At 42.2% G+C, this 26,603-nt stretch overlaps 1 protein-coding gene across 1 annotated transcript; it reads left to right on the top strand.

The window, feature by feature from the left end:
- The first annotated feature begins 1,317 nt into the window (after positions 1–1,317).
- LOC122560228 (interleukin-12 subunit beta-like) lies at positions 1,318–26,183 on the top strand. The gene is made up of 7 exons (XM_043711083.1): positions 1,318–1,357; positions 7,711–7,792; positions 11,698–11,931; positions 17,298–17,388; positions 19,686–19,870; positions 24,257–24,420; positions 26,043–26,183. The coding sequence occupies exons 2-7, from the start codon at positions 7,711–7,713 to the stop codon at positions 26,181–26,183; spliced, it is 897 nt and encodes a 298-aa protein (XP_043567018.1). The 5' UTR covers positions 1,318–1,357.
- Positions 26,184–26,603: the final 420 nt, after the last annotated feature.

The raw sequence follows: 26,603 nt of genomic DNA, 5'->3' as shown, positions 1-26,603 counted from the left end.
TTCCGATTCCAACACCAGCTGATCGTGTGGGAGTCCTCAGAGAACTGGCTGATTAGTTAGAGCATTGACTCATTAACTGCAGTGTGGCCCATGTCCATATATAACAGGATATGAGAAGATCTAAAAGGTGTGGGATGCATTCCCACCAACAAACAAAGTACACTCTCATGTCATCAGGTCCAGGCTACTTTCAAACTCCAGTCTACAATCTGTCAATCTATGGTTTCTGTACAATCACACTTACCAATTAGGGCAGAAGGTTTGTGCAGTCAAGCCCCACTCCAGAGACTGTGACGACAACATTTAGGCTAAAATTTTGCATGCAGTCCTGAGGGAGCACTGTCCTATCCAAATGACTTATGAACTTTTACCTTTATTTTTCCACTTAATATCAGGAAGACTATAATGTTAACTTTTACCCTTATTTCTTCATTTTCCTTCTTATGGCAAGAACTGAGGTAATGCCTTATTTTTAACTTTGTTTCTCCATGTTATTACTTGTTATACCTAGGTACCTTCATATCTAAGATGGCACCATGCGTAATGACATTGTGTGCTTTCCACTGTATTCTTGTACTTCTGTACTTGTATATACGTGACAATAAAGCTTAAAATCAAATCACAGGGACCCAATCCGCCTTTTATCCCAAGCATATCTGATTTGCAATTATTTAGCTCTCTCTTCCCGTCTTCCCCATTCCCTTCCACCACCATCACCTCCCCCCCCCCCCACCACCACCCCTCCACCACCCCATGCTTCCAATGGAGGGCCTGAATCTCCATCCACTTGCTATGCATCCTGCCAGCTGATTTACTTGTGCTGCCATTTTCCCACACTCTGAAAGCAGCCCGAGGTGGGAAATATCAAGAGGCGGCTGTCCATTGATTCTACACCCGAGTGCAAAGGGTCGACAAAGACAGAGTGAACACTCAAGGGGCTATTGCGGTGTGACAGCATTGAGAAATTGGACACCAAGCTGGTGTTTTCAAATGGAAAACCATTTCTTCTCATGGTGGTGCCCGTGGGTGGGGGAAGAGCATGAACGACAGGAAGGAACTTGCACTCATTTCTCATTGGCTTTTGCTAATGCCTATGTGTCGAATAATTGAGCAATGGAAGTCATTATTAACCTGGCTGAGGGGTTTCCAATTTTTTTTTTTCTCAGTTGTAAGTATTCCTAGAAATGGAAGAATTTTTTTTGTGTCATCAGCAAACCTCCTAGCCTGGATTCGCGTAAACCATTTTTGGTATGAGGAGGCGTAATCACGTATAAAACATCATCTCCTGTCAATACATTGCTGCTGAATATCACCAAAGCAGGCTTGACTTCAACAGGGCAGACAAAAAGCAGTAAGGGTAGGTTAAACAATGCTTTGACTTTGGCAGTATCTGGTGTACATGTTTGTGTTAAATGTATCTCAATTTATTTTCAGTGTGTTTACATTTTTAAGTATATGTTATTGCATTTTTTGTCTGTTTGTAGTCACAGTCTTTGAAGTTCTTTGAATTTATATTTGTTTTCGATGCAGTTGCAAAATAACAGAAAAGTAATTGCCTTAAAATTGCACTTTTGTTTGATAGACATCAACAAGATCTCCAAATCTAATAAGATAGGATCATCTGGCGTACATAACTGTTTGTTGCATGGGCAAAATTATTGATTGTTCTAACTGTTCTATAATTAATGTGAATGACAGATCAATGACAGTTTCTGGTTGATTTCTGAATTCAATATCTTATATATTTACCTATACCACAGACTGAATTGATCACTTGGAAAATTGCTGCAGTTTTTTTTTGTCTGTTATTTGCCCAGAAGTTTTAAACTGTTGTTAAAGATCTAGGATGGAGGTCTCATGGAGTAGTGTGGTAGGAACACTGTCCTCTCAGATGGTCTGGGTTTGAGACCCGCTCTAGGGCTTGATGGCATGTTCTCAATGTGACCAGCATCTGCAGTCCTTGTTCTTACCTAATTGATTTCCTGATGAAGGGCTTATACCCGAAATGTCGACTCTTCTGCTCCTCAAATGCTGCCTGACCTGCTGTGCTTTTCCAGTGTCACACTCTCGAGTCTGATCTCCAGCATCTGCAGTCCTCACTTTCTCCAGGTTGACATTTGTTCGCATTGATTAGAGACAGGGGAGAGCAAAGGAGCTCTGTCATTTAAAATAATAGTTTCATATTCAAACTAAATACAAACTTCTGGAAGAACTAAACAAGATGGACTGTTTATTAAGAAGTTATTTGACCGGCTGTGCTTTTCCAGCACCACTCTAATCTAGACTCTGATTTCCAGCATCTGCAGTCCTCACTTTTGCACTGTTTATTAAGAATCCATGAACTCATTACTTAATTGGGAATTAGGAAATTAAGGAATTGGGTGTTATTGTCCTGTGTACTCCAGTACAAGGATACAGGAGTATAATAAAAAGTATACAATGTTGCTATTCCTGGTGCCATCTTAGATACAAGGTACCTAGGTACAAAATCTTAGGTACAAGTAGAAAATTAAAGAAATGAATTTAAAAGTTCAACATTACAGTTCTTCTCAGAGTAAAGTAGTAAATAAAGAAATTGTAACACTATTGCGGGAGAGGTACAGCACTCAATTTACTTAGTAAGGTCCCTCAAACAGCAATGTTTGTATTTACTTTCTGATTTGACTTGATTAATTTATTGTCAAGTGTATTTTGTTACTAAATATAGTGAAAAGTGTTGTATAGTGTCATCATTCCCCTGCGCGGTCTTAAAACACGGAAAATTAAAATGAGATATAGAATATAAAGGCAGAAAAATGAAGAAATAAAGAAAAAAGTCCAACTTTACAGTCCTTCTTGTTAAGTGCTCAGCCACGGGCCATGAACCTGGTGGACAGGCACCAGTCCCCTTCACTGCAGCCCTGGAACACAAGCTGCTCGATCTTCAGTACCACCATGCCTCCACCAACTCCCTCATCACTCTGAGTCCTCGCTGGAGGCTTAGGTAATGGTCTTTATAGAGATTATGAATGATTACAGTCAGTTCTGATATAATGCAATATGTTCGTTCTCGTACGATCTCGCGTTATAAGAAAATCACGCGAAATCCACGCCATTTAAACTAATGGGGTTTGGAATTGTGTTATAGCCAGTACAGGTAAGGAAAGTTCACATTCTACAAATAACGGCCTAAATCCTTCAATCTCATTAAAGCCAATTCGTGTTGAAGAAACGCCTGTTATTGCAGAACCAGCTGTATACACATTATTCAGCTCATCAGGACTCCCCCTTCAAAACAGCACCATGCTGTCTCCAACATGCCTAAGTATAATGTCTCATCTGAAAGACAGCACCTCTGATAGTGCAACACTCCCTGAGTTCAGCAATGGAGCAGATGGAGATATAGATCAGATTTGAGAGGGTGTTGTTGAAAAAGCACAGCAGGTCAGGCAGCATCCGAGGTGCAGGAAAATCAACGTTTGGGGCTGGAGCCCTTCATCAGGAATGGATACTACCTATTGTGTGGTGATCCAGGATGCCAGGTCGTGGTTTTAGGGTAAACTGCGGCATCAGAAATGAGGAGGAATTAGTTCTTTCAAAGGATCATGAATCTGTGGAATTCCTTATCCCAGAGTGTAGTGGACTCTAGAACAATGAATAAATATAAGGAGGAGATAGACAGATATTATGAGGAATGTGCAGGAAAATGGAGTTAAGGCTAACCTGGGATCAGCCATGATTGCATTGAATGGCAGCGCAGGCTAAAGGGCTGAATTGTCTGCTTCTGCTCCTAGCTCTTAAGTGAAACCTTCTCTAGCCCCAGGTGAGCCTTGAACCCATGACCATCTGATCTGGAGATGAAGGATTCACCACTTACTTCTACTTCCTAAACTCAAGACTGGGGACCCAATCGCAGCAGCTTAGCGGCAGGGTACATTAGCATCTAACTGGTAGCAGTAAAAGACTGAAAGTGTACAGGCAGATTCTCTGATGGGATAGTTCCTGAATGGGGGAAGTGGAGTGGGATGCTGGTACCTTGAGTTTTCTTGGTTAGGTATTATTAGTTATTGTGGATGGGAGAGCTCAGTGGTTTAAGTTGGTTTAAATGTAATTGTTTCTAGATGGGTGATTGCTAACAATTTATTGGAGGCTAGAGTAGTGTCTTTTTTGAGTACGGAGAGTCCCTGATTTATGAGCACCGGACTAATAAACTCATGTACTTGCAAACATGATCTCATACAGGGAGATAATTTTAACCATCTGATAGATGAGCATTCCCTGTACTTACAAATGGGTCCTTTCCATTAACATGTGTTGTATTCTCACTTGTGCACAGATTGAATTTTAAATAGATTAAGAACAAGACCCATTTGGATTGCTTGCAATTGTATATGATGTCTCATGGGTGGGTAGCGAGCTCAGTCTTCTTGCAGCTATAGATCAACTGCTTCCTCCTGAGTTCTCAGGGTCACAGGTTCTGTGAATAGATTATCATTGCTGGTTCTGGGACCTGGCCATGTATAAATTGACACCTGGGTTTCAATGCAACTTCACTTCAGAAACGTTTCATTGTCTATAAAGAACCTTGCATTGTTGTTGCGCTATACAAATGCAGGTTTTCCTATAAGACCATAAGACATAGGAGCGGAAGTAAGGCCATTCGGCCCATCGAGTCCACTCCGCCATTCAATCATGGCTGATGGGCATTTCAACTCCACTTACCCGCATTCTCCCCGTAGCCCTTAATTCCTTCTAACATCAAGAATTTATCAATCTTTGCCTTGAAGAAATTTAGCGTCCCGGCCTCCACTGCACTCTGCGGCAATGAATTCCACAGGCCCACCACTCTCTGGCTGAAGAAATGTCTCCGCATTTCTGTTCTGAATTTACCCCCTCTAATTCTAAGGCTGTGTCGAGGGTCCTAGTCTCCTCGCCTAACGGAAACAACTTCCTAGCGTCCACCTTCTCCAAGCCATGTATTATCCTTATGGTTTGCTAAAAGCATGCTGACTGGAGAATTGCTCTTGGCTGCACTCTGTCTATTTTGGACATTGTGCTGTATGTAATCCGGGTACATGCTGAATGCATTTGCACAGTATTGCATTGGTCTGCAGCACCACTGTCACACACACTGTTGCATAACTTGCATAACTGCGTGCATCATCACCGTGGATGCTTGGAACATTGCACAATTGCTTCATTCTTCAAAAGTAAAATTAAAACACAAGAGTGAGCAAAACCTCCCTGCTGGGTCACTACGTAAAATGCAAGAATCTAAATAAATCATTTGCGAGTTTCTGCTCCTCCCTCTTAGTTCCACTCAGCCTCACTTTTCTCTCAAATCTTCAACTCTGCTTGGGAGCAGGTCAGCTTTAGTCCAGTCATCTCTGAGTCATCTGAAGGCAAGGGAATAGCACTAAATGTGGAAGAAGCACATGGTTAAATTTAGGCGGGTGTGGGAACTGGAGGATATGAATGAGAGGATGAGCAAGAGGTGGGGAATGGGGGGGGTGTAAAATGGGGGTCAAGTGACAGAAAAAGGAGTAGAAGAACAGGCAAAGAGGCAGAGAGGGAAACAAAAAGCTGACAATTGGAAGGGAGCAGAGGTGAGTCTCGGACTGAGGAGGATTTGATTGTCGATTTGGATTGGACTAGATTTATTATTGTCACATGTGCCGAGACATAGTGAAAAGTATTGCTCTGTGTGTGCTATTCAGACAAATCATACCTTACATAAGTACATCAGGGTGACAGAACAGGATACAGAATGTAGTATTACAACTACAGAGAAGGTGCAGAGATAAACTCCAATATGAGATGCCCATTCATAAGTCTGAGGACAGCAGGTCAGAAGCTGTTCTTAATTCTATTTTCAAATGTGTTTTCAAACCTTTGTACCTTCTGCCTGGTGGAAGAGGTTGGAAGAGAGTATAACTGGGGTGGAAGGGGTCTTTGATTATGTTGGCTACTTTCTTGAGGCTTTGGGAAGTATAGACTGTTTGTGTGATGGACTGGGCTGTGTTCACGACTCTCCATAGTCTGTTGTGGTCTTGGGCACAGCATTTGCCACACCAAGCTGTGTTGCATGCAGATAGGATCCTTTCTGTGGTACATCTATAATAATTGGTAAGAGTCATTGGACATGCCGAATTTCTTTAGCCTCCTGAGTTAGTAGAGGCATTGGTGTGCTTTCTTGACTGTAGCATCGATGTGGATGCACCAGGTCAAATTGTTGATGATATTTACTCCCAGGAACTTGAAGCTCTTGACCCTCTCCACCTCAGCACCATTGATACAAACAGGAACATAAACTATGAAAGGGAGCAAGGAAAGTAAAATAAAATCAGTGCCAATGGCAGGAAGTAAAGATGGAATTCTGAGAACAGCAATGAGAGGGGGAAAATAGGAGATATAGAGACCAAACTGAGGGAACAGAGCAGAGCAATTAAGAAAAATGCAAAGCAAAACAAGCGAAATACTGATAGAGGAAGGTGAGCAGTGACTAGGTATAGACATGGGAGTATGTGAAAGAAGAAAGGAAAGTAAACATGATAGGAGAGAAAAACATAATGTTTGGGGGACTGTAAATTTGCTCGCTAAGCTGGAAGATTTGTTCCCAGATGTTCTATCACATCATCAGTGCGTCACTGATGAAGCGCTGGTGTTCCGTCCCGTTTGCTATTTATCCGTCTTGCTCTGTTGTGGTGGATGATATCATTTCCGGTTCTTCTTCTGAGAGGTTGGTAAATGGGGCTCCAAATCTATATATTTGTTGATGGAGTTCCGGTTTGCATGCCAGGCCTCTAGGAATTCCCGTACATGTCTTTGTTTAGCCTGTCCCAGGATAGAGGTATTGTCTCAGTTGAACCGGTGTCCCTCTTCATCTGTGCCAGCTATCACTCGTATCCATATACACAGACAAAGAGGGAGATCAGTTATTCTGGGACAATACATCCATCCTGAGACAAGCTCAACAAAGATACAGACAGGAATTCCTGGAGGCTTGGCATTTAAACTGGAATTCTGGATCAGTGGTGCTGGAAGAGCACAGCAATTCAGGCAGCATCCGAGGACTCCATTAACAAACACATCGATTTGGAGCCTCATTTACCAACCTCTCAGAAACAGAACCGGAAGTGATATCACCCACCACAACAGACCAAGACACATAAACAGCAAACAGGACAGAACAGCACTTCATCGGAGGATCACTAATGATGTTACCTAGCATGGTGATGAAACGTCTGGGAACAAATCTACCAGCTCAGCGAGCAAATTTACAGCCTGATCCACAACCTGAACAACAAATCTCCAAAATCACAATTTTTTTTATCAATAGTACAGATGGAAAACATCCCAGAGGCAGAGATCTGGGATAAGTATTAGCATCTGAAATTGGTCATGGTGATCAACATAATTTGAGTGTGTTGGCCTTGACTGGTTCTAAGTATCTGAGGCTTTTGAAGCCAACGTGAAAGAGTATCCAAAACATGATCAATTAGAAAGCAAACAAAGAAACAGAACAATGAACAGAGTTTTTTTTTATTTGACTTTTTGGAAAAGACCTAAAGCAATGAAGCTTTTGAAAGTATGAGAGATGTGAAGTAACAGATTAATAAAATGTAATCCATTGGAAAAGTGACAAGAAGATGTCTGAAGTGGTGATCGTGTGTTTAACATATTACAGTGGTAAAGGATCTTATTGAGCACTTCTCTTTCCTCCTACTTTAGATGTGGTTCCTCTTCCTTCGCCTGCTTATTTCCATCGCTACATTGGCCAGTTGCTCTGAGTTGGATGGATTTCCAGACAAATGTAAGTGTCTCAGATTCAGATCTTCAAGCTCTGTGATATATATTGTTGGCTTGCAGTGACTGCCAGCATCAGAAGGAAAATTCATTCCTCTTCAGTCAGGAGGACTTTAATGTAATTTGTTAAAACAAAGTAACATATGGATATACAAATTAAAGAAGTAGGTCCATCCACCCTTTATATAAATCATTTACATGAATTGTAAATGGTTGATGTCCCAGCACATATCTCTGTGTCACACCACTCATTACATTTTGCCAACCAAAGACAAATTCATTTACATTTGCTGTCTGCTTCCAGATAGCCAACAATCTTCTGTCCTGTTCAGAAGACAGGTTAATAAATATTAACTCTGATTTCTTTCTACAAATGCTGCCAAACCTGAGATTTCTGTTTTGGTTTCAGATTTCCAACATTCTTTTAGTTTTCTGATCATGGTTTTCAATCTTTTATGCAAGCCAATACGCCATCTTCTACTCCATGATCTTTTGTTCCCCACAATAACCTTTGATGTGGAACTTATCAAACGCTTTCTGGAAATCTAAGTCCAATTCCCCTTTACCCGCAGCATTTTTGTTTGAGAATCCCTACACTGTGGAAGCATGCCATTTGGCCCATCAATTCCACACTGACCGTCCAAAGACCATCCCATCCTGTCCCATTATCCCTGCATTTCCCATGGCTACATCATCTTGATTGATTGTCACACGTACGAGGTATGGTGAAAAGCTTTGTTTCCCAGCAGTACAGGCAGATCTTGAGGCATTAAAAAAAAAACTTAGTCAGAAGCATAGAGGTTATGTCGGACAGGACATGCACTAGGCAAGGTCAGCATTATTTGAAGTTAGACAGTCTATTTATCAGGCTAATACTGGCCGGGAAGAAGCTGTTCCTGAACTTGCTGGTGCATGTGTTAAGCTTCTGTATGACAAAAGAGGTTATAGGAGATAAGGGCAATTTTGTATGCTAATCCATCTTTGGACTGTGGGAGGAAACTCAAGCAACTGGAGGATATCCACGCAGACACAGGGAGAATATGCAAACTCCACACAGAGAGTTGCCCAAGTGTGGAATCAAACCCAGGTCCTTAGAGTGTGAGGCAGCAGTGATAACCACTGAGCCACCCTGTTAGTATGTATTGCCTCCTCCAATAGTTTGGGCAAATATGATTTCTATTTCACAAAACCATGTTGACTCTTCCTGATTATTGTGAACTTATCCAAGTGCCCTACAATAATGTCTTTAATGATAGCTTCTAACATTTCCCTATGACAGATGTTAAGCTAACTGACCTGTGGTCCCAGCAATTTACTAAGTAGCACTTCTCAGCTGATTGTGATTTTCTCTGGGTTCCTTCCTCATTTCCATTTCCCGGATTGTTGCAATATCCGCGATATTATTTGGATCCTGTACAGTGGAGACTGGTGCAAGCTACCTATTTAATCCATTTTCATTTTCTTACTTTATATTATTAATTTTCCAGTCTCATTTTCTATAGAAACAACAGTCACGTTGTCAACTCTTTCCTTCTCAAATATCGATAGAAACTCTTACCATCTGGGTTTATTTTTCTGGCTAGTTTTCCCTTGTATTCAAACTTATCATGCCTTATTAATGTTTTTGGACACTTTGCTGTTATATTCTTTACAATCCTCTGGCCTGTCACCTGAGTTTGCATAATTGCATGGTTTTTTTTTCTTTTGTTTGATGTGATATTTAACATTTGTAGTTAACCATGAATAGTGGGTCAGTCCCTTGGAAATTTTCTTACTTGTTACATTGTATTGATTCTGTGTTTTCAGAAATCTCCCCTCAAATGCTTGCCACTGCTTCTGTAGTGATCTATCCTTTAACCTGATCTGCTATTTCACTTTAGCCAACTCTGTCTTCATGCCCTCATAGTTGCCCTCATTTCATTTTAAACAAAGTCATCTCATTCCCTCAAGTAGAGTGATCCAAATATATTTTGGTTGTTGTAGTTTTTGGCAATCTTTGTGATAAATTATTAACTGGTCCTACCTTGCTGCACAATACTGTACCCATGCTCTATGGTTGTCTTCAGAACTTAGCTATTCTTATAAACTATCCTAAAAATATTCTGTGAATTCGTCATCAAGGCTGCCTTTGCCCATTTGACTTTTCCAGTCTATATGCAGATTAAATTTCCGATGATTATCAACATGCATCTCAGAAAAGCTTTCATTATTTCCTAATATGAGAACTGTCATATAGTTACCTGTAGAGTGGTGTGTGCATCACTCCCACAAGTGACTTCTTGCTTTTAACATTTTTAACTTGTACCCAAACTGTTTCTACATCTTTGTTTTCTGAATTTAGATTCTGTCTCCTGACTGAGCTGAAACCATCATTAAGTAACAGAGCTACCCCTCCACCTTTTCCTACTTTCCTGCCATTCCTAAACATCCTGTATCATTCAAGATTCAGGTCCCAATCCATGCTACCCAACAGCCAAGTGTCTGAAATGGAGATCAGGTCGTACCTGTTTATTACCTGTTTATCTCGTGCATAAATCTATCACCTTTGTCGGTAACTAATGATCCTACCCATTATAAGCAAGCAAAGTGGGAATTGTTCTGCTGCAGAGGAATATTCAAGAGAATTAAGATGTTAAAAATACAAGCCAAGCATTTGTTGCAATTTTTGTGAACAACTCCTTGGATTTTTGCAACACTTCAATGTAATAAAACATTTCAGATACAATACAGTGGTGTAGTTCAACAAAATGATAGCTTGGTGGGATATTAAGTGAGCTGGCTAACAGCTTCATCAAAGGTTGTGAGAATTGAATGTTTCTGAATGTGGACAGAAATAGACAGAGAGAGAAAGAGAGGAAAGATAGGTTTGCAGAGCCAATTTCAGAGCTTTGGACTTACACTGGTGAACACTCAACATGGTGAGGGAAAGACATTGCAGAACCAGGGCGAGGCTGGAGTTGGCGGAGAACGATATTTTCTTAAGGGCTGAACCTTAAAGTGTTTGTGGAGAAAGGGAGGGGGCAAAGCCATGGAGGGATTTGAATGTGAATGTGAGAATTTTAAATTTGAGGCATTGGTGAGCCAGAGTCAACGTAACGCGTCAAAGCACAAGAGTGGAACTTGAGTGAGGATTAAGGTCAGAATGATGAGTCTAAGATTGTCAAGAAGACTGGGTGATCAGGAGAGTATTGGAATGGATATGTGGAAACATAGATATGAGGAGTAGGCCATTTGGCCCTTTCAAGCCTGCTCTGCCATTCAATATGATCATGGGGATTCCTCGAACTGAACTCAAATTCCTGCTTCCTCCTCATAACCCTGATGCCTTTAAGGATTCGAAAGGTAAAAAGAAAATTAATAATATGAAGAAAGGGTAGATAGGTGGAAACTGGACTGGCTGAATAAAATGGGGGAGACACAGGTTAAGCTTACATTCTTAAAGAGCTTGCAGTAATGGTAATAGAATGTCTGCTCCCACCCTATCACTTCTTAACATAAAACTCGGTCAGAGACAACTGAAAAGCCTCACTAAAAACAGCTTTCCTGCAATGTAATATTTTGGGGTTTAGTACCATTCCAAAGATTTATACTTCCATATGTGTGACTAAATTCATGGTTATAGAATGATGCAGCTAAAAGAGCAGTGAGATTATGACCCAATTGTTTCTGTTAGTGATATTGGAGGGAGGGCAGTAAGAAGAAGAGCCCCACCCTATCATTCTTTTAAATGGTGCCAAGGGATCTTAATATCCAACAATCAACAACTCTGACAGTGTGACCCACCTGCGGTACAGTATTGAGAGCACCAGCCCAGATTTTGTTATGCGCTCAGGTCTTTAGAGTAAGGTTCAAAGCTTCTGCTTCAAAGGTGTGATTGCAACTGTCAGAGTGACTGCTTCTGACTGATTACAGTGAGCATTGTGGAACGGGCAGCGGACCTCACTTTGATCTGCGAGGCACCAGCTCTCACTGAGGTCACCTGGAAACTGAACGGAATAGCTCTTCAGTCTGGGAGGCAGCACACCCTGCGGAATGTGGATCAGCCAGACGCCGGGAATTACACGTGTTGGCAGAATGGGACAATGGTGAACCACACCTACTTGGTGGTCAGCGAGAAGGACCGATCCCCCATCTTTTCCAGTACAAGTAAGTGGCAAGGGTGGGGGTGAAACTATGGGAAAATGTGGATCTCCAGCTTCTTTATGAGTTTTTGTTCTTTTTAAAATGTATGCTCTACCTTGCATTCAGTATTCCCCACTTCTATCTGTGAAGAGCTCAGTTTAATGGCATGACTCCACAAGTATTAGACGGTATATCCATAAAATAAAGGAGCAGAGTTTGGCCATTTGGCCTATCAAATCTGTTCCGCCATTCGATCATGACTGATATGTTTCTCAACTCCATTCTCCTGCCTTCTCCCTGTAACCTTTGATCCAATCAAGCACCAGTCGATCTCTGTCTTAAAAATAGTCAATGACTTGCTTCCACAGGCCTTTGCAGCAATGAATTCCACAGATTACCCGCCCTCTGGCTGAAGGAATTCCTCCTCATCTCAGTTCTAAAGGGTAATTCCTTCACCCTGAGGCTGTGCCCTTTTAATCCTAATCTCTCCTACTAATGGAAACATCTTCTCCCAGCCACTCTATCCAGGCCTCTCAGTATTCCATAACTTTCAATAAGATTCTCCCTCATCCTTTCAACTCCATCGTGTACAGATCCAGAGTGCTCAACCTCCCCTCACATGATAAGCCGTTCATGTCCGGGATCATCCCTTTCTGGACCCTTTCCAACGCCAACACATCCTTCAATAAATGCAGGGTCCAATCTGCTCACAATATTCCAAATGCAGTCTGACCAGAGTCTCACATAGTCTCAACAGTACATCTCACTCTTGAATTCCAGCCCCCTTTGAAATGAATGTTAACATTGCATTTGCCTTCCTAACTGCCAACTGAACCTACACGTTGGCCTTCAGACAATCCTGAACTAGAACTCCCAAGTCCCGTTGTGTTTTCCGAAATGTTTTTCCGTTTAGAAATTAAAGTATTACTGTTCCATCAGTGTAATTGTAGCCGTGAGAAACTGCGCTTGATTGTAGTTAGAACCACAAGGTCGAACCCCACTCCATATGAACCATAGAATGATGCAATATAGAAGGAGGCCATTCAACCCATTAGCTCTACTGAACTTTTGTTAAAGGACCAATTACTCTCGCTCACCTGCAGTTTCACCATGGCCTAGCAAATTTTCCCCTTGAAAGGATTTTTGCCACTTTCTTGAGACAGTTTATTGTTTAATCTAATTGCAACACTTTTTTGGGGTGAGACATTCCAAATCACATTGTGTAAAAATAATCCACCCTCATCTTCCTCCTGGCTCTTTGCCAAGTTTCTTAAGCGAATGTTTGGTACAGTCTCAATTCGTATTCTGGTGAATTGGAATCTGCAGCATAAAAGTATAGAGCTAACAGAAGTCAAAACAATGTACCAAATGGTCAGAGCACTTGGCAGTAAAAATACATGAATTGGGGACAATATAACATATGGTTCATTGAGTTAATCCAGTAAAACAAAGTACAAGAGCAAGGACATGATTTTGAGCTTGTACAGAGCACTTGTTAGACCCCAGCTGGAGTATTGTGTGCCATACTTGGTACCATAATACAGAGAGATGTGAATGCTTCAGAGAGAAGACAGAAGTGGTTTACAAGAATGGTTCCAATGATGCAGAACTTCAGTTCTGGGGATAGATCAAAGTAGTTGGGACTGTTCTCCTTGGAGAGAAGAATTCTCAGAGAAGACCTGAAAGAGGTTTACAAAATCACGTGCGAACTGGAAGTAGATATGGAGAATCCGTTCTTCCTCATCAAAGGAACAAGAACAAGACGGCATAGATTTCAAGTAACTTGCAAAAGAAACAAGGGTGAAGTGAGGACAAACGTTTCACAGAGTAGTTAGGGTCTGGCATGTATTGCCTGGAAATGTGGTGGAGGTAGTTTCAAATGAGGACATTGGATGGTTATTTGGATCCAATTACTGTGTGAGGGTATGGGGAAAAGATAGTAGATTGGCACTAGGTAATGACTGGTCTCCTTTCCTGAGGAAGGATGCTCTTGCTCTCGAGGGAGTGCAGCGAAGGTTTACCAGGCTGATCCCAGGGATGGCGGGACTGACGGACGAGGAGAGATTGACTAAGTTAGGATTGGAGTTCAGATGAATGAAGGGGGATCTCACAGAGACCTATAAAATCCTGACAGGACTAGACAGGGTAGATGCAGCGAGGACATTCTCGATGGTGAGTGCATCCAGAACCAGGGATCAGAGTCTGAGGAATCGGGGTGGAACATTTAGGACAGAGATGAGGAGACATTTCTTCACCCAATGAGTGGTGAGCCTGTGGGATTCATTACCACAGGAAGCAGTTGATGCCAAAACATTGAATGTGTTCAAACAGCAGCTAGGTGTAGCATTTGGGGTGAATAGGATCAAAGGGAGAAAGCAGAATGAGGCTATTGAGTTGGACCATCAGCCATGATCATGCTGAATGGTGGAGCAGGCTGGAATGGCTGAATGGCCTCTTCCTGCTCTTATCTTCCAAGTTTCTATTTTTCAATGCTCATTAATGAGTTGGTGTTGGCACAATAGGCCCAATAGCCTCCTCCTGCTTTGCTAGCACTTCTGAGGTTCTATGAATGTGTTATTGGCTGGTCCTGTCCATATCACTTGATGCCCTGTAAGACGAAAGGTCTGTCTACTTAGACCTTAAATCTATTATAATGAGGCATCCACACCCTCAGAGTTGATCATTTGTAACACTTTGAATGAACTAATTTCTCCTTCTCTTAGTCCTAAATGATTTTGAGACTGTGGCTCCACTTTTTAGATTCCCTGGTCAGTGCCCTTCTTAATTAATGCAAACACCTCTCATAAGGACTAGGAGCAGGAGTAAGTCATTCAGTCCCTAGAGCCTGCTCCACCATTCAATACAATCTTGGCTGATCTCATTTCAGTATCAACTCTACTTTCCTGCCTGCTCTCCATAACCCTTTAGCCATTAATATTAATCAAGAGAAAGTGAGAACTGCTGATGCTGGAGAGTCAGAGTCGAAAAGTGTGGCACTGGAAAAGCACAGCAGGTCAGGCAGCATCTGAGGAACAGGAGAGTCGACGTTTTGTCATAATGAAAAGCTTATGCCCAAAACATCGACTCCCTGCTCCTTGGATGCTGCCTGACCTGCTCTGCTTTTCCAGCACCACACTTTTCGCCCCCCCCATTAAATTAATTAAAAATCTGTCTCCTCCTTAAATTTACTCAATGACAACTGCTCTCTGGGGTAGTGATTTTGACATATTTACGACCCTTTGAGGTAAGTAATTTCTCCTCATCTCAGCATTAAATCTGCCAATCATTATCCCAAAACTCTTACCTATCGTTCTAGTTTGCCCCACATGAGGGAACACCTCCCTATGTCTACTTTGTCAATCCCTTTTATACAGCTTGAGGAACAGGGTGCTGATTTGGCAAGGGGATGGCATTCTTAGAGATTTTATGTGCATTCAATTAGGGAGAGAGAGAAGTTCAAGCAAGGGAAACTGTTAATATTAGTGAAAAAGTAGAGGATAAACTTGGTCAATAAATTTCCAAGCCTACTCTAACGCGCCGACTACAGAGATAGTGGATGTGCACGACATACCCTTCCAAAATTCTTTAGCATCTTATATACCTCAAATCCTTCTCAACTCCAGTGAGAATAGACCTGCACTGTGTAATCTCTCATCATAGCAAGTCTATCCCACAGAGTCATACAGCACAAAAAGAGAACCTTTGGTCCAACCAGTCCATGCCATCTGGAATTAAACTTTCTCTGAACTTCCTCCAATGTAATTACCCCCTTCGTTAATTAAGGGAACCAAAACACACCATGTTGACATTCCTAATTATCTTTGAGAAGATGGCGGTGCGCTGTCTTCCTGAGCCACTGCAATCCTTGGGATAGCTGGACACAAACAGTGCTTTTAGGGAGGGAATTCCAGGATTTTGACCCAGCAACAGCGAACAAACAGCTACATTTCCACGTCAGGATGGTGAGTGGTTTGGAGGGGGTGGTGTTCCCATGTATCTAATGCCCTTGACCTTCTAGGTGGAAATGGTCTTAGTTCTGGATGGTGCTGTCTAAGGATCTTTGATGATTTGCTATAGTGCATCTTGTAGATAATGCACACTGGGTCGATGGTGGAGGGAGTGTTTATGAATGAATGACGTGCCAAGCAAGAAGGCTGCTTTTCCCGAGATAATGTCAAGCTTCTTGAGTGGTATCATGTACTTCAGTGACATACCCAAATGGTCATGAGACTTAAGTGTAACAGTTTGCAATTCTATAGCGTAAGCAAATTCCAGTAAAGTTGATGTGGGTTTGGAATAGTAAAATCAAAACAGCTTAAGGACTCAGGGTTGATCATGTCATTGTAGCGTTTTTGCTGTAAGCTGACCTTTTCCCAGTTTCCTGTATTATTCATGGATTTTGTGGTCACGTGTGTGTATGAGACAGGATAGGGAAGAGATATCTCAAGTCTATTGTCAGTCATCAGTGAAATAATGGAGCAAAATAATAAAGTGAAATCAGAATGGCTGGAGGATATGCTCCTGACCATGATACGGACAACAGAAATCCTGAAGGAGACCAGTCACTGGAGACTGCTTGAAGTAATAGAGAGTCAAAAAGCATGGTTCTGGAAAAGGCACAGCAGGTCAGGCATCATCTGAGGAGCAGGAGAGTCGACATATTGGGCATAAACCCTTCATCAGGAATGTGGACGGGGAAGTAGGCTGAGAAATAAACAGGGCATTGCGAATGGGGCTGGGTGGGAGGTAGCTGGGATAGCGATAGGTGAATACAGGTGGAAGGCGATTATGATAGGTCAGTTGGGAAGGTGAAGCAGATAGACAGGAAGGAAGATGGACAGATAGGTCAAGTCAAGAGGGCAGTGCTGAGTTGGAGGGTTGGATCTGGAATGAGTTAGGAGGGACATTAAAGTCAATTGCTTGAAAGAAGATGTTTGGAAATAAGGGTCATAATGTCCTGAGTGGCTTCATAGTCGATGCTGGCCCTGAGCAGAGAGGAACTGATTTAGGAAAAATGGAAGCAAATACAATGGTTGACCTAGTGACACTGAAGGAACGGTGATATATTTCCAAGTCAGGCTGGGTGTGTGTCTTCAACTGCTAAGACCAGCTGACCTGGTACACACCAGCAGTTGGTTTGGACCTTGCATTTGTCTATGGTTCAATCATTCAAAAACCAAACTCTGTGAGACATAGGAGGAAACTAATACATGACAGGACATTTTGATGAGTAGGTGAATGGAAGATTGTGGGGAAATGCAGGAAAGTAGAAATGAGGAATGTTGGATCAGCCATGATCCTATTGAATGGCAGAGAAGATTCAAGGGGCCAAATGGCTACTTAAGTTCTAACAGGGACAATCATGTGAGGATACTGTTTTTGTCTTCTAGTACATTGTCGTGCCCGAACGTTCGATGGTAACATCACCTGCTCTTGGCAAACCCGTGGTGCAGCAACCTTCAAGCTGAAGTACTATAGGAGGTATGTGGGGGAAAAAAATTGTTGATACAGTATAGTAAAAGTCCACCTCAGTCTCACTGCAAATAGACCCAATGTTTGACTTAATTAGGATAAAATGTTGAGTCACTTAACTCTAAGTTGCACTCCCAACGTAAGTCATGATTTGGAGGTGCCAGTTTTGGACTGGGGTGGACAAAGTTAAAAATCACACAACACCAGGTTATAGTCAAACAGGTTTATTTAGAAGCACAAGCTTTCACAGAGCAGCTCCTTCATCAAGAAACAGTGCTCTGAAAGCTAGAGTTTCCAAATATGTCTGTTGAACTATAACCTAGTGTTGTGTGATTTTTAACTTGATTAATTTTGCATTTTATTTTCCTAATGCTACATTGTAAAGGTTCATGGAGATCCCACTTCTGAGATCCGACTGCCTGTAACTGGCATCCCTAAGATGGCTGCCTATAAGCTGGCTCTCGAAGCTTGACCTCGCTGCTCTCCTTACGCTTACTTCCATTAGAGTCATAGAGATATACAATGTGGAAACAGGACCTTTGCCCAATTCATCCATGCTGACCAGGCTTCCAAAGCCAAACTAGTTTCATTTGGCCCACTGATAGAATCATAGAGTAACACAGCACAGAAACTGACCCTTCAGTCCAACTCATCCATGCTAACCAGGTTTCCTAAACTGAACTAATCCCATTTGCCAGTGTTTGGCCCACAAATGGAGTCCTAGAGATGTACAGCATGGAAACAGACTCTTCAGTCCAACTTGTCCATGCCAACCAGATATCCTAAACTAATCTCGTACTATTTTCCAGCACTTGGCTCATATCCCTCTAAACCCTTCCTATTCATATACCCATCCAGATGCCTTTTAAATGTTGTAATTGTACCAGCCTCCACCACTTCCTCAGGCAGCTCATTCCACACACTCACCACTCTCTGTGCGATTGCTCTTCAAGGCACTTGTTTGACTTTTTACCTGCATCTCTTTTGAAGCCTCTTTTATTTGGTTACTCATGGAACCAGCTTAGCTCTGTTTCATTCCATTTCATCTCAGTCTGCTTCTTCACTGATTATTCCAAGCCTTTCTATCTCTTGCTAGCACCAATACTTTGGAACTGCCTTCCATCTCTGGGTTTGCTGTGCTCGAACATTTCAATCCAAACCCTCTCCCAAAAAAACTCGCCCCTTTTCAACAAAACACCCTTTAAATCATGTCTGTTCATCTTATTATTTTCTAAAAATCATCAAAGGAAGGAGGATCTTGTATTTCCATGCCTGTAGAAAGTTCCGAAGAGCTTTGCATCTGGTGAATTTTATTATTGACGTATAGTCACATTTGCAGTGGGGAAACACAGCAGCCATTTTGCAGCTTCGACAGATCAGAATAGGATAAACAGCTGGGTCTTAGTCACCCTGGCTGAGGGATAAATAACAATAGGACATTGGCAAGATCGCACCTGCTCTTCAAACAGTCCCAGGGAATTTTTTTTTGCACAATTGTTTGGTCGATTGGAACATAAATATTGCTGCAAAAAGACACAGAGTCCAAGACTTTCACCTTGCACTCACCAGGACAGGCACACCAGAAAAAGACTTGGAAAAAGGACACTAACTTTTACAGGACAGCAAGAGGGCACTAACTGGTCGGGCCATCATTGGCATGAAAGACACAGTGAGAGCTGTAAACTGCCAATCTTAATCCTCAAAGCAGACTGGCAGATTCCCATTGGTCAGGCTGTTGCCAGGTGGTTTGCAAGCGGTTGTGTTGCTCTTTTATTTTTACAGTAAGTGGCGCAATGTGGAATCATAGAATAGAATCGCTTCAGTGCAGAAGCAGGCCATTTGGCCCACTGAGTCCACACAAACCCTCTGAAGAGTATCCTGTTCAGACCCACTCCCATACCCTATCCCTGTAACTCCATATTTTTCCATGGTTAACCCACCTGTGTAACCCACCCGTCTGAGCCTAGTTGATTATCTTAAGTTGGTATCTGGTGTAACACTTAGACTAGTCTTGATGATTCAATAAATGATTTCCAATTGCACAATCGTATCTAATGGTGACTGTTATGTTCTGAGGCTTGCAAGCGCGGAGTGATAGAGCTCAGCATGCCTGTCTCTGCCTTGCAATAAAAATGAAAACAATTTCCGTGATCTCTTTAAGCAACACTCCATCAGGAATTCTGAGAGTAAGAAATGCATGTACGGTTGATGTGATACCAACTTGCTGTGATATTACTCTAGATACTTATTTTTCTTTCTTAATCTCTATTTATTGAGCTAATCCTTTCCCACTTCCTTGTTCCCAGAATACCGGACAGCAGCGATCACTTTATGGATTACTCCAACTCTGGCACTAACCACAGTTACACTTTCTCTGTGAAGAACTACTCACCTTATGCGGAGGAATATAACCCCATCATTTTTGTTGTGGAGGCCATAAACAGTGTCGCTTACCAAAAGCAGCAAGTTGTCCTTCACATGGAGAATATCAGTAAGTCCCTTCGTGTGCAGTCTCAGTGGCTGGGAAATAGCAGATGTCTGCACAAATTGCAAGCATCAACGCTCCGGGGATATAGTGGAACCACTCGCCTATCTTTCGAACCAAACGGACTTCACGATGTCCCTGACGAATCATGTAGTGCAAAAGAAAACAATTCGGCCCATCATGCATGTGCTATCCAATTGGTGCTCCTCTCCCGTCCTTTCTCTGTAACCCTGCAAATGCTGTTTTTACGAATTGTATCACCAACTCCTTTTTGAAAGTTACTATTGAATCTACTGGTTACCTCCTTTCAAGGAACACATTCCAGGCCAGCATGGTGACTTAGTGGTTAGCACTGCTGCCTCATGGAGTCAGGGACCTGGGTTAAATTCCACCCTCAGGCGTCTGTATGACATTTGCACATTCTTCTTATATCTGCTTGGGTTTCCTCCCAAGTGTGAGGTAGATTGGCCATACCAAATTGCCTGTAGTGTCCAAGGAGGTGCAGGCTATGTGAGTTAGCCATAGGAAATGCTGGGTTACAGGAATGAGGTGGATCACTTTGGGTGGTGAGTGTGGACTTGATGGGTTGAATGGCCTGCTTGCACACTGTAGCAATTGTATGGATCATGATATCGCATGACTTTCTTTCTCTGGCTGTTTCGACGATTGTCTGAATTGTCTAGCTACAGGCCTGCCTGCCAGAGGAAACTGCTTCTCAGTAAAAGAGCTCTATTAAATTTCTTCTTAACCTTCCTGGCTTTTGAAAATAACATTATCTGCCAGCCACTATGCATAACCAATGTAACATGCTTGTAATTCTGCTCTGTGCAATCTCTGTAACATCCTTTCTGAAGTGTGCTGTTCAGATATCCTGACCCCTTCAAAAAGTTGCTGTCAAGTGGAAGCCTGGTCATTGAGTATATTGAAGGCTGAGATGGATTGGTTTTTACACTCGAGAGGAATGACAGGAAGGTGAACGTGAAGGGGAAGAACAACCACAATCTGATTAGATATCAGAGCAGCCTGAGAGGATAAACAGCCCAGTTCATCATGTTGAGGTTGTACAGGATGTTGGTGGGACCTCTCCTGGAGTACTGTGCCCTGTTCTGGTCGCCCTGTTATAGGAAGCACGTTATTAAACTAGAGAGTTCAACAAAGATTGAGCAGATGTTGCTGGGAATGGAAGGTTTGAGACTTAAAAATAGACTGGAAAGGCTGGGACCTTTCTCACTTGGGTGAAACAGGTTGAGGGGTGATCTTATTGAAATTTATAAAATCGTAAGGTGAGTGACAAGGGTCTTTTCCTTAGGATGGGGAGTACAGTTACAATGTTTAAAAGACATTTTGATCAGTTCATGAATAGGAAAAGTTTGGAGGGATATGAGCTGAGCGCAGGCGAATGAGACTAGTTTGGTTTGGGAACATAGTCAGTTTGACTGGTTGAGCCAAAGGGTTTGTTTCTGTGCTGTATGACTCTACAACTCTAATCGCCTCGTGTTATATTATGACATTGTTCCCAGCACCCCATTCAGGCATGGATAGCAACAAGAAGGTTTAAGGACCTGATAGTTATCTATTTGTTTGTTCAATGTATTGGAAAGCTGTAGATGAAAATTGGAGGCCATGAGGCACTTACAGCATGTTTACAAATTGAATTTAATCAATTGCACAATTGGTGGGATGGAAATAGAGATGAACAATTATGAAAAATCTTCAGTTGTCTGAAAAACAATTATCCCGCTCTAACTCCTACCTCACTTCACCTATCGCCGACTCCAATCTCACCCAATCTTTGGTGACCCTCTGCCCTTTGGGCACATAGCGATGGTTAATGAAATGGCCACACTAGTGATGGCAATCAGAACAAGCAAAGGGATGGTCCTGCAGAATTGGGAAGCTGGATAGATAACTACTTAAGGGGTGGCATGGTGGCTCAGTGATTAGCACTGCTATCTCACAGTGCCAGGGACCTGGGTTCAATTCCAGTCTCAGGTGACTGTCTGTGTGGGTTTCCTCCTACAATCCAAAGGTGTGTAGGTCAGGTGGATTGGCCATGCTAAATTGCCCAAAGTGTTAGGAGCATTAGTGAGGGAAATGGGACTGGATCTTACTCTTCTGAGGGTCGGTGTGGACTTGTTGGGCCAAATGGCCTGTTTTCACACCATAGGGAATTTAATCCACCTACAATCAGCACTGTTCCTTTAGCACCAGCTGGTAGGCTAGAAATACCAGAGTATTAGAGTTATAGAGATGTACAGCATGGAAACAAGCCCTTCATTCCAATTCGTCCATGCTGACCAGATATTCTAAGTAATCTAGACCCATTTGCCAACATTTGGCCCATGTCCCTCTAAACCGTTCCTAATCATGAATCCATCCAAATCCCTTTTAAGTGGTGTAGTTGTACCAGCCACCACCACTTCCTCTGGAAGCTCATTCTGGACATGCACCACCCTCTGTGTAAAAAGTTTGCCCCTTAGGTCCCTTTTTAATTTTGCCTCATAGTGCTAGGGACCCAAGTTCAATTCCACCCTTGGGTGACTGTCTGTGTGGAGTTTGCATGTTCTCCCATGTCTGCATGTGTTTCCTCTCCAACGATCTTTAGGTTACGTGGATTGGCCAAACTAAATTAACCTGTAGTGTGCAGGCTAGGTGGGTTGGCCACATGGTAAATATGGGGTGTTGCATCTTCCCCAAGGAATTGGAGGCTGTCCAAAGATGGTTCACTGAGCAGATACTAGTATGGAGGGGTAGTCTTCTGAGGAGAGGCTGAGTAGATTGAGCCTGCACTCTTGAGATTAGATCCCCTACAGTGCGGAAACAGGACCTTCGGCCCAACAAGTCCACACCGACTCTCCGAAGAGCAACCCACCCAGTCCCACCCCCCCTATGTTTACCCCTGACTAATGCACCTAGTACTACAGGCAATTTAGCATAGCCAATTCATCTAACCTGCACATCTTTGGAATGTGGGAAGAAGACAGAGTACCCAGAGGAAACCCACGCAGACAGGGGAGAATGTGCAAACACCACACAGACAGTTGCCCGAGGCAGGAATTGAACCCGGGTCCCTGGTGCTGTGAGGGATCAGTGTTAACCACTGAGCCACCATGCCGCCCAGTATAGAAGAATGAGAAGTGACCTTATTGAAACAAACAAGATTCTTAGAGGAGTTGACAGGGTAGATGGGACAAGGTTGTTTCCCTTGCTAGGACCAGACGGCATGTTCTCAGAATAAGAGGTCACCCACTTAAGACAGAAATGAGGAGGAGGTAGTCAACCTGTGGAATTCTTTACCATAGACCTGTTGAGGCTGGGTCATGAAGTGGAATGAAGGCTGAGATATATTTTTAATCAGGAAGGGAATGAGAGGTTAAGGAGAAAAGACAGGAAAGTGGAGTTGAGCATTGTCAAAGTCAAAACACTTGGTGCTGGAAAAGCACAGTAGGTCAGGCAGCATCCGAGGAGCAGGAGAGTTGACATTTCTCCTTGAGTGTTATCAGATCAGGCATGATCTCATTGAAGGGTGGAAGAGCTGAATGGCCTAATCAGTTTCCACATCTTATGGACATCTCTCCATTGTACACATGATGTACCATGTGGGGGTCAATGAGGGGCTCCAAATCCCACAGGCCCCTCTATGATAGTGTTATCTATATCAGAGGGACTTCAGCGGTTCAAGAAGTTAGTTCTCCACCACCATCTCAAGAGCAATTGGGATAATTAGGCTAATCTTGTCAGCAATACTCACATCTCCTGAATTTGTCTTTTCTACAGTTCCAGGTACTAACTCATGAAGAGTTGAATCCTTGGTTGATATTTCACTTTCTAAACTAGGCCTGTCAGGCAGGAAGATAAAACCCTGAATGTAATTAATATGAGACAGTCTAAGCAGTTATCCCTCCATCACCATTGCTAAAAACTAGATCATCTCACTATTACCATTGCTGTCTATCTTAAATGTTAAAAATCACACAACATCAGGTTATAGTCCAACAGGTTTATTAGGAAGCACTAGCTTTTGGAGTGCTGCTCCTTCTTCAGGTGGTTGTAGTACTCAACCACCTGATGATGGAACAGCGTTCCGAAAGCTAGTGCTTCCAAGTAAACCTGTTGGACGATAACCTGGTATTGTGTGATTTTTAACTTTGTACAACCCAGTCCAACACCGGCATCTCCAAATCATATCTTAACCGTGTGCAAATTGACTGGCACATTTCTTACAATACAACAATGACTACGTTTACCTCATGGGGTGCAAGGCGATTTGGAACAAGTGAGGATGTGTAAAGTGCTATGTAAATGCAGTTCTTCCTTTTGCACCGGAAATTATTGAATGCTCATCTGAGCCGTTAAGTTGATATTTAAGTGCTTTTTCCTCTTCTGAAATAGTTATACCAGATCCTCCGCAGAATATCACAGTTACACTAGAAGCTCGGAAAATTTTGAATGTCTCCTGGCTGTACCCCTGCACCTGGATTGAGCCATATTCCTATTTCCCACTGCAGTTTCAGATGGAGTACAAATCTAAGAAACGTGGCAGACCAGTCACAGGGGTAAGTGGAGTGTTTTTTAATTGGTGGCTAGATGTAAACAAATGCCTCAGAATTCCCCCAGGGTCTGTATCAGGAGGTTTGCATTATTGGACATAGATTAATGATCTAGAAGATGATTTGAAACTTAGAAGCATTGTGAACTACGAAGGGGCAAGAGGTACAGAGGTGTTGTTGAAATGGGCAGGCCAGTGGAAGGTGTAATTTAGCACAGAGAAATGCAAAGTGATTTATTTTGTAGGAAGAATAAGGAAAGACAACATAAGATTTTAAAAGATCTGGAATGCTGTATCACGTTCTGGTCGATCAGTTATAGGAAGGATATTATTAAGCTGGAGAGGGTTCAGAAGAGATTTATCAGGATGTTGCCGGGTATGGAAGTTATAAAGAAAGGCTGGATAAGCTGAGATGTTTTTCACTGGAGCATAGGAAGTTGCGAGGTGACCTGACAGACTTTTATAAAATAATGAGAGATGTGGATAATGCTAATAGTTGTTGTCTTTTCCCTAAGATGGGGAGTTTCAAGACTAGGAGACACATTTTTTAGGTGGGAGGAAAGAGATTTTAAAAAGACGTAAGAGGCAATGTTTTTACACAGAGAGTGGTTCATGTATGGAATGAACTTCCTGAGGAAGTGGTGGATGTGGGTACAATTAGAGACGTTGAACATGTGGGTACAATTAGAACATTTAAAAGACATTTGGATGGATACATGAATAAGAAACATTTAGAGGGATATGGGCCAGGAGCAGGCAGGTGGGACTAGTTTGGTTTGGGATTATGTTCATCACGGACTGGTTGGACAGAAGGATCTATTTCTGTACTCTGTGACTCTATGACTCTGACTCTCTGTACAGAAGCAAAAGAGCCTTGATGTATATTTGTATAAATCATTGAAGGCGGCAGGACAGATTGAACGAGTGTGTAATCAAGTATACAACATCCTTCGTCTTATTAATAGGGTCATAACAGTAAGGTAGTAGTAAAGGTTAACTTGAATAGAACTCTAATTTGGCTTTATCTCGAGTTCTGGGCACCATACTTCCATAGGGGTATGAAGGCATTGGAAAGAGTGCAGAGCAGAATTGAAAAAGGTTCAAAGGATGAGGAATTTAATTTAAACAGAAATCTTGGAGAAATTGGCATGGTCTCCTTTGGAGAACAGAAGATTAAATGGAGATTTGATAGAGATATACAAAATTGGGAGGTATCCAGAAAAAGTGGACAGGGAGAAACTGTTCTCATCACTCTTCAGAGAATATTGAATCACAGAATATGGTCACACTTGGCAAAGTCACCTGGAATTGTCCCAGAGAATGTTTATTTAGGAATGTAGATGGGCAGGGAGCAGCTAATGATAAAAATGAGGATTGGTAGCAAGGAAGAAATTATTGCAAAACTGTACAGATGTTGCAGATAAATTAAGAAGTGTGGATACTCCAAATCAGAAATAGAAATTACTGGAGAAACTCAATAGGTCTGGCAGCATCTGTGGAGAGAAAGCAGAGTTAATGTTTCAGGTCCATTGTCCTCTCTTATCTCTGAGGAGGAGTTCTGATCTTGAGTTTGAAGAGGTGTGTTAATGTGGATTTTTGTCTTTAATTTGCTTTTGTGTTTCTCATAAGGTTCTGATAGATGGCCTCAGCAAAGTGATCAATCTCCATTCACATACAAAGAAATGTAGAGTCCGTATCAAAGCAAAGGACATGTTCTTAAACTCGCCTTGGAGTGGATGGAGTGAATGGACCAATAGTATATACGTATGAGCTTGGTTTGAACTTTTGTTTCTCTAGATGACACTTAAAGTTTAAAGAAAAAAATCACCTAAATCTTTAAAGAGACAGATCTTCTTTAGCCATAGGTCCATAACAGCATTCCAACTGAGCAACGATTGGCTAGTTTACTGGTCAGAGCTGTGTCATATTGGCAACAGGGCAACTGCACAAATTATATCACCTCTTGAGTGAAACATTGTCCTCTTAACTTCATTCCAATCCATCCACCAATTATTTTAATTTATACCAACGGAAATATTATCCATTTTTCTCACTCTCCATTCTTCCAAGGAAAGACTATCCCATCTTTCCTCTCAGCCATTCCTGGCAACATCCTCACAAAACTCTTCTTTACCTTAATCCAGAGTGATCACATTGTCCTGTAATGCACAGGCCAGAATGACACACAAT

The sequence above is a fragment of the Chiloscyllium plagiosum genome, chromosome 1 (assembly GCF_004010195.1).
Source record: "Chiloscyllium plagiosum isolate BGI_BamShark_2017 chromosome 1, ASM401019v2, whole genome shotgun sequence".
Lineage (NCBI taxonomy): Eukaryota > Metazoa > Chordata > Chondrichthyes > Orectolobiformes > Hemiscylliidae > Chiloscyllium > Chiloscyllium plagiosum.
The sequence above is the reverse complement of the archived record's forward strand: the minus strand, read 5'-3'. Positions and strand labels throughout refer to the sequence as shown.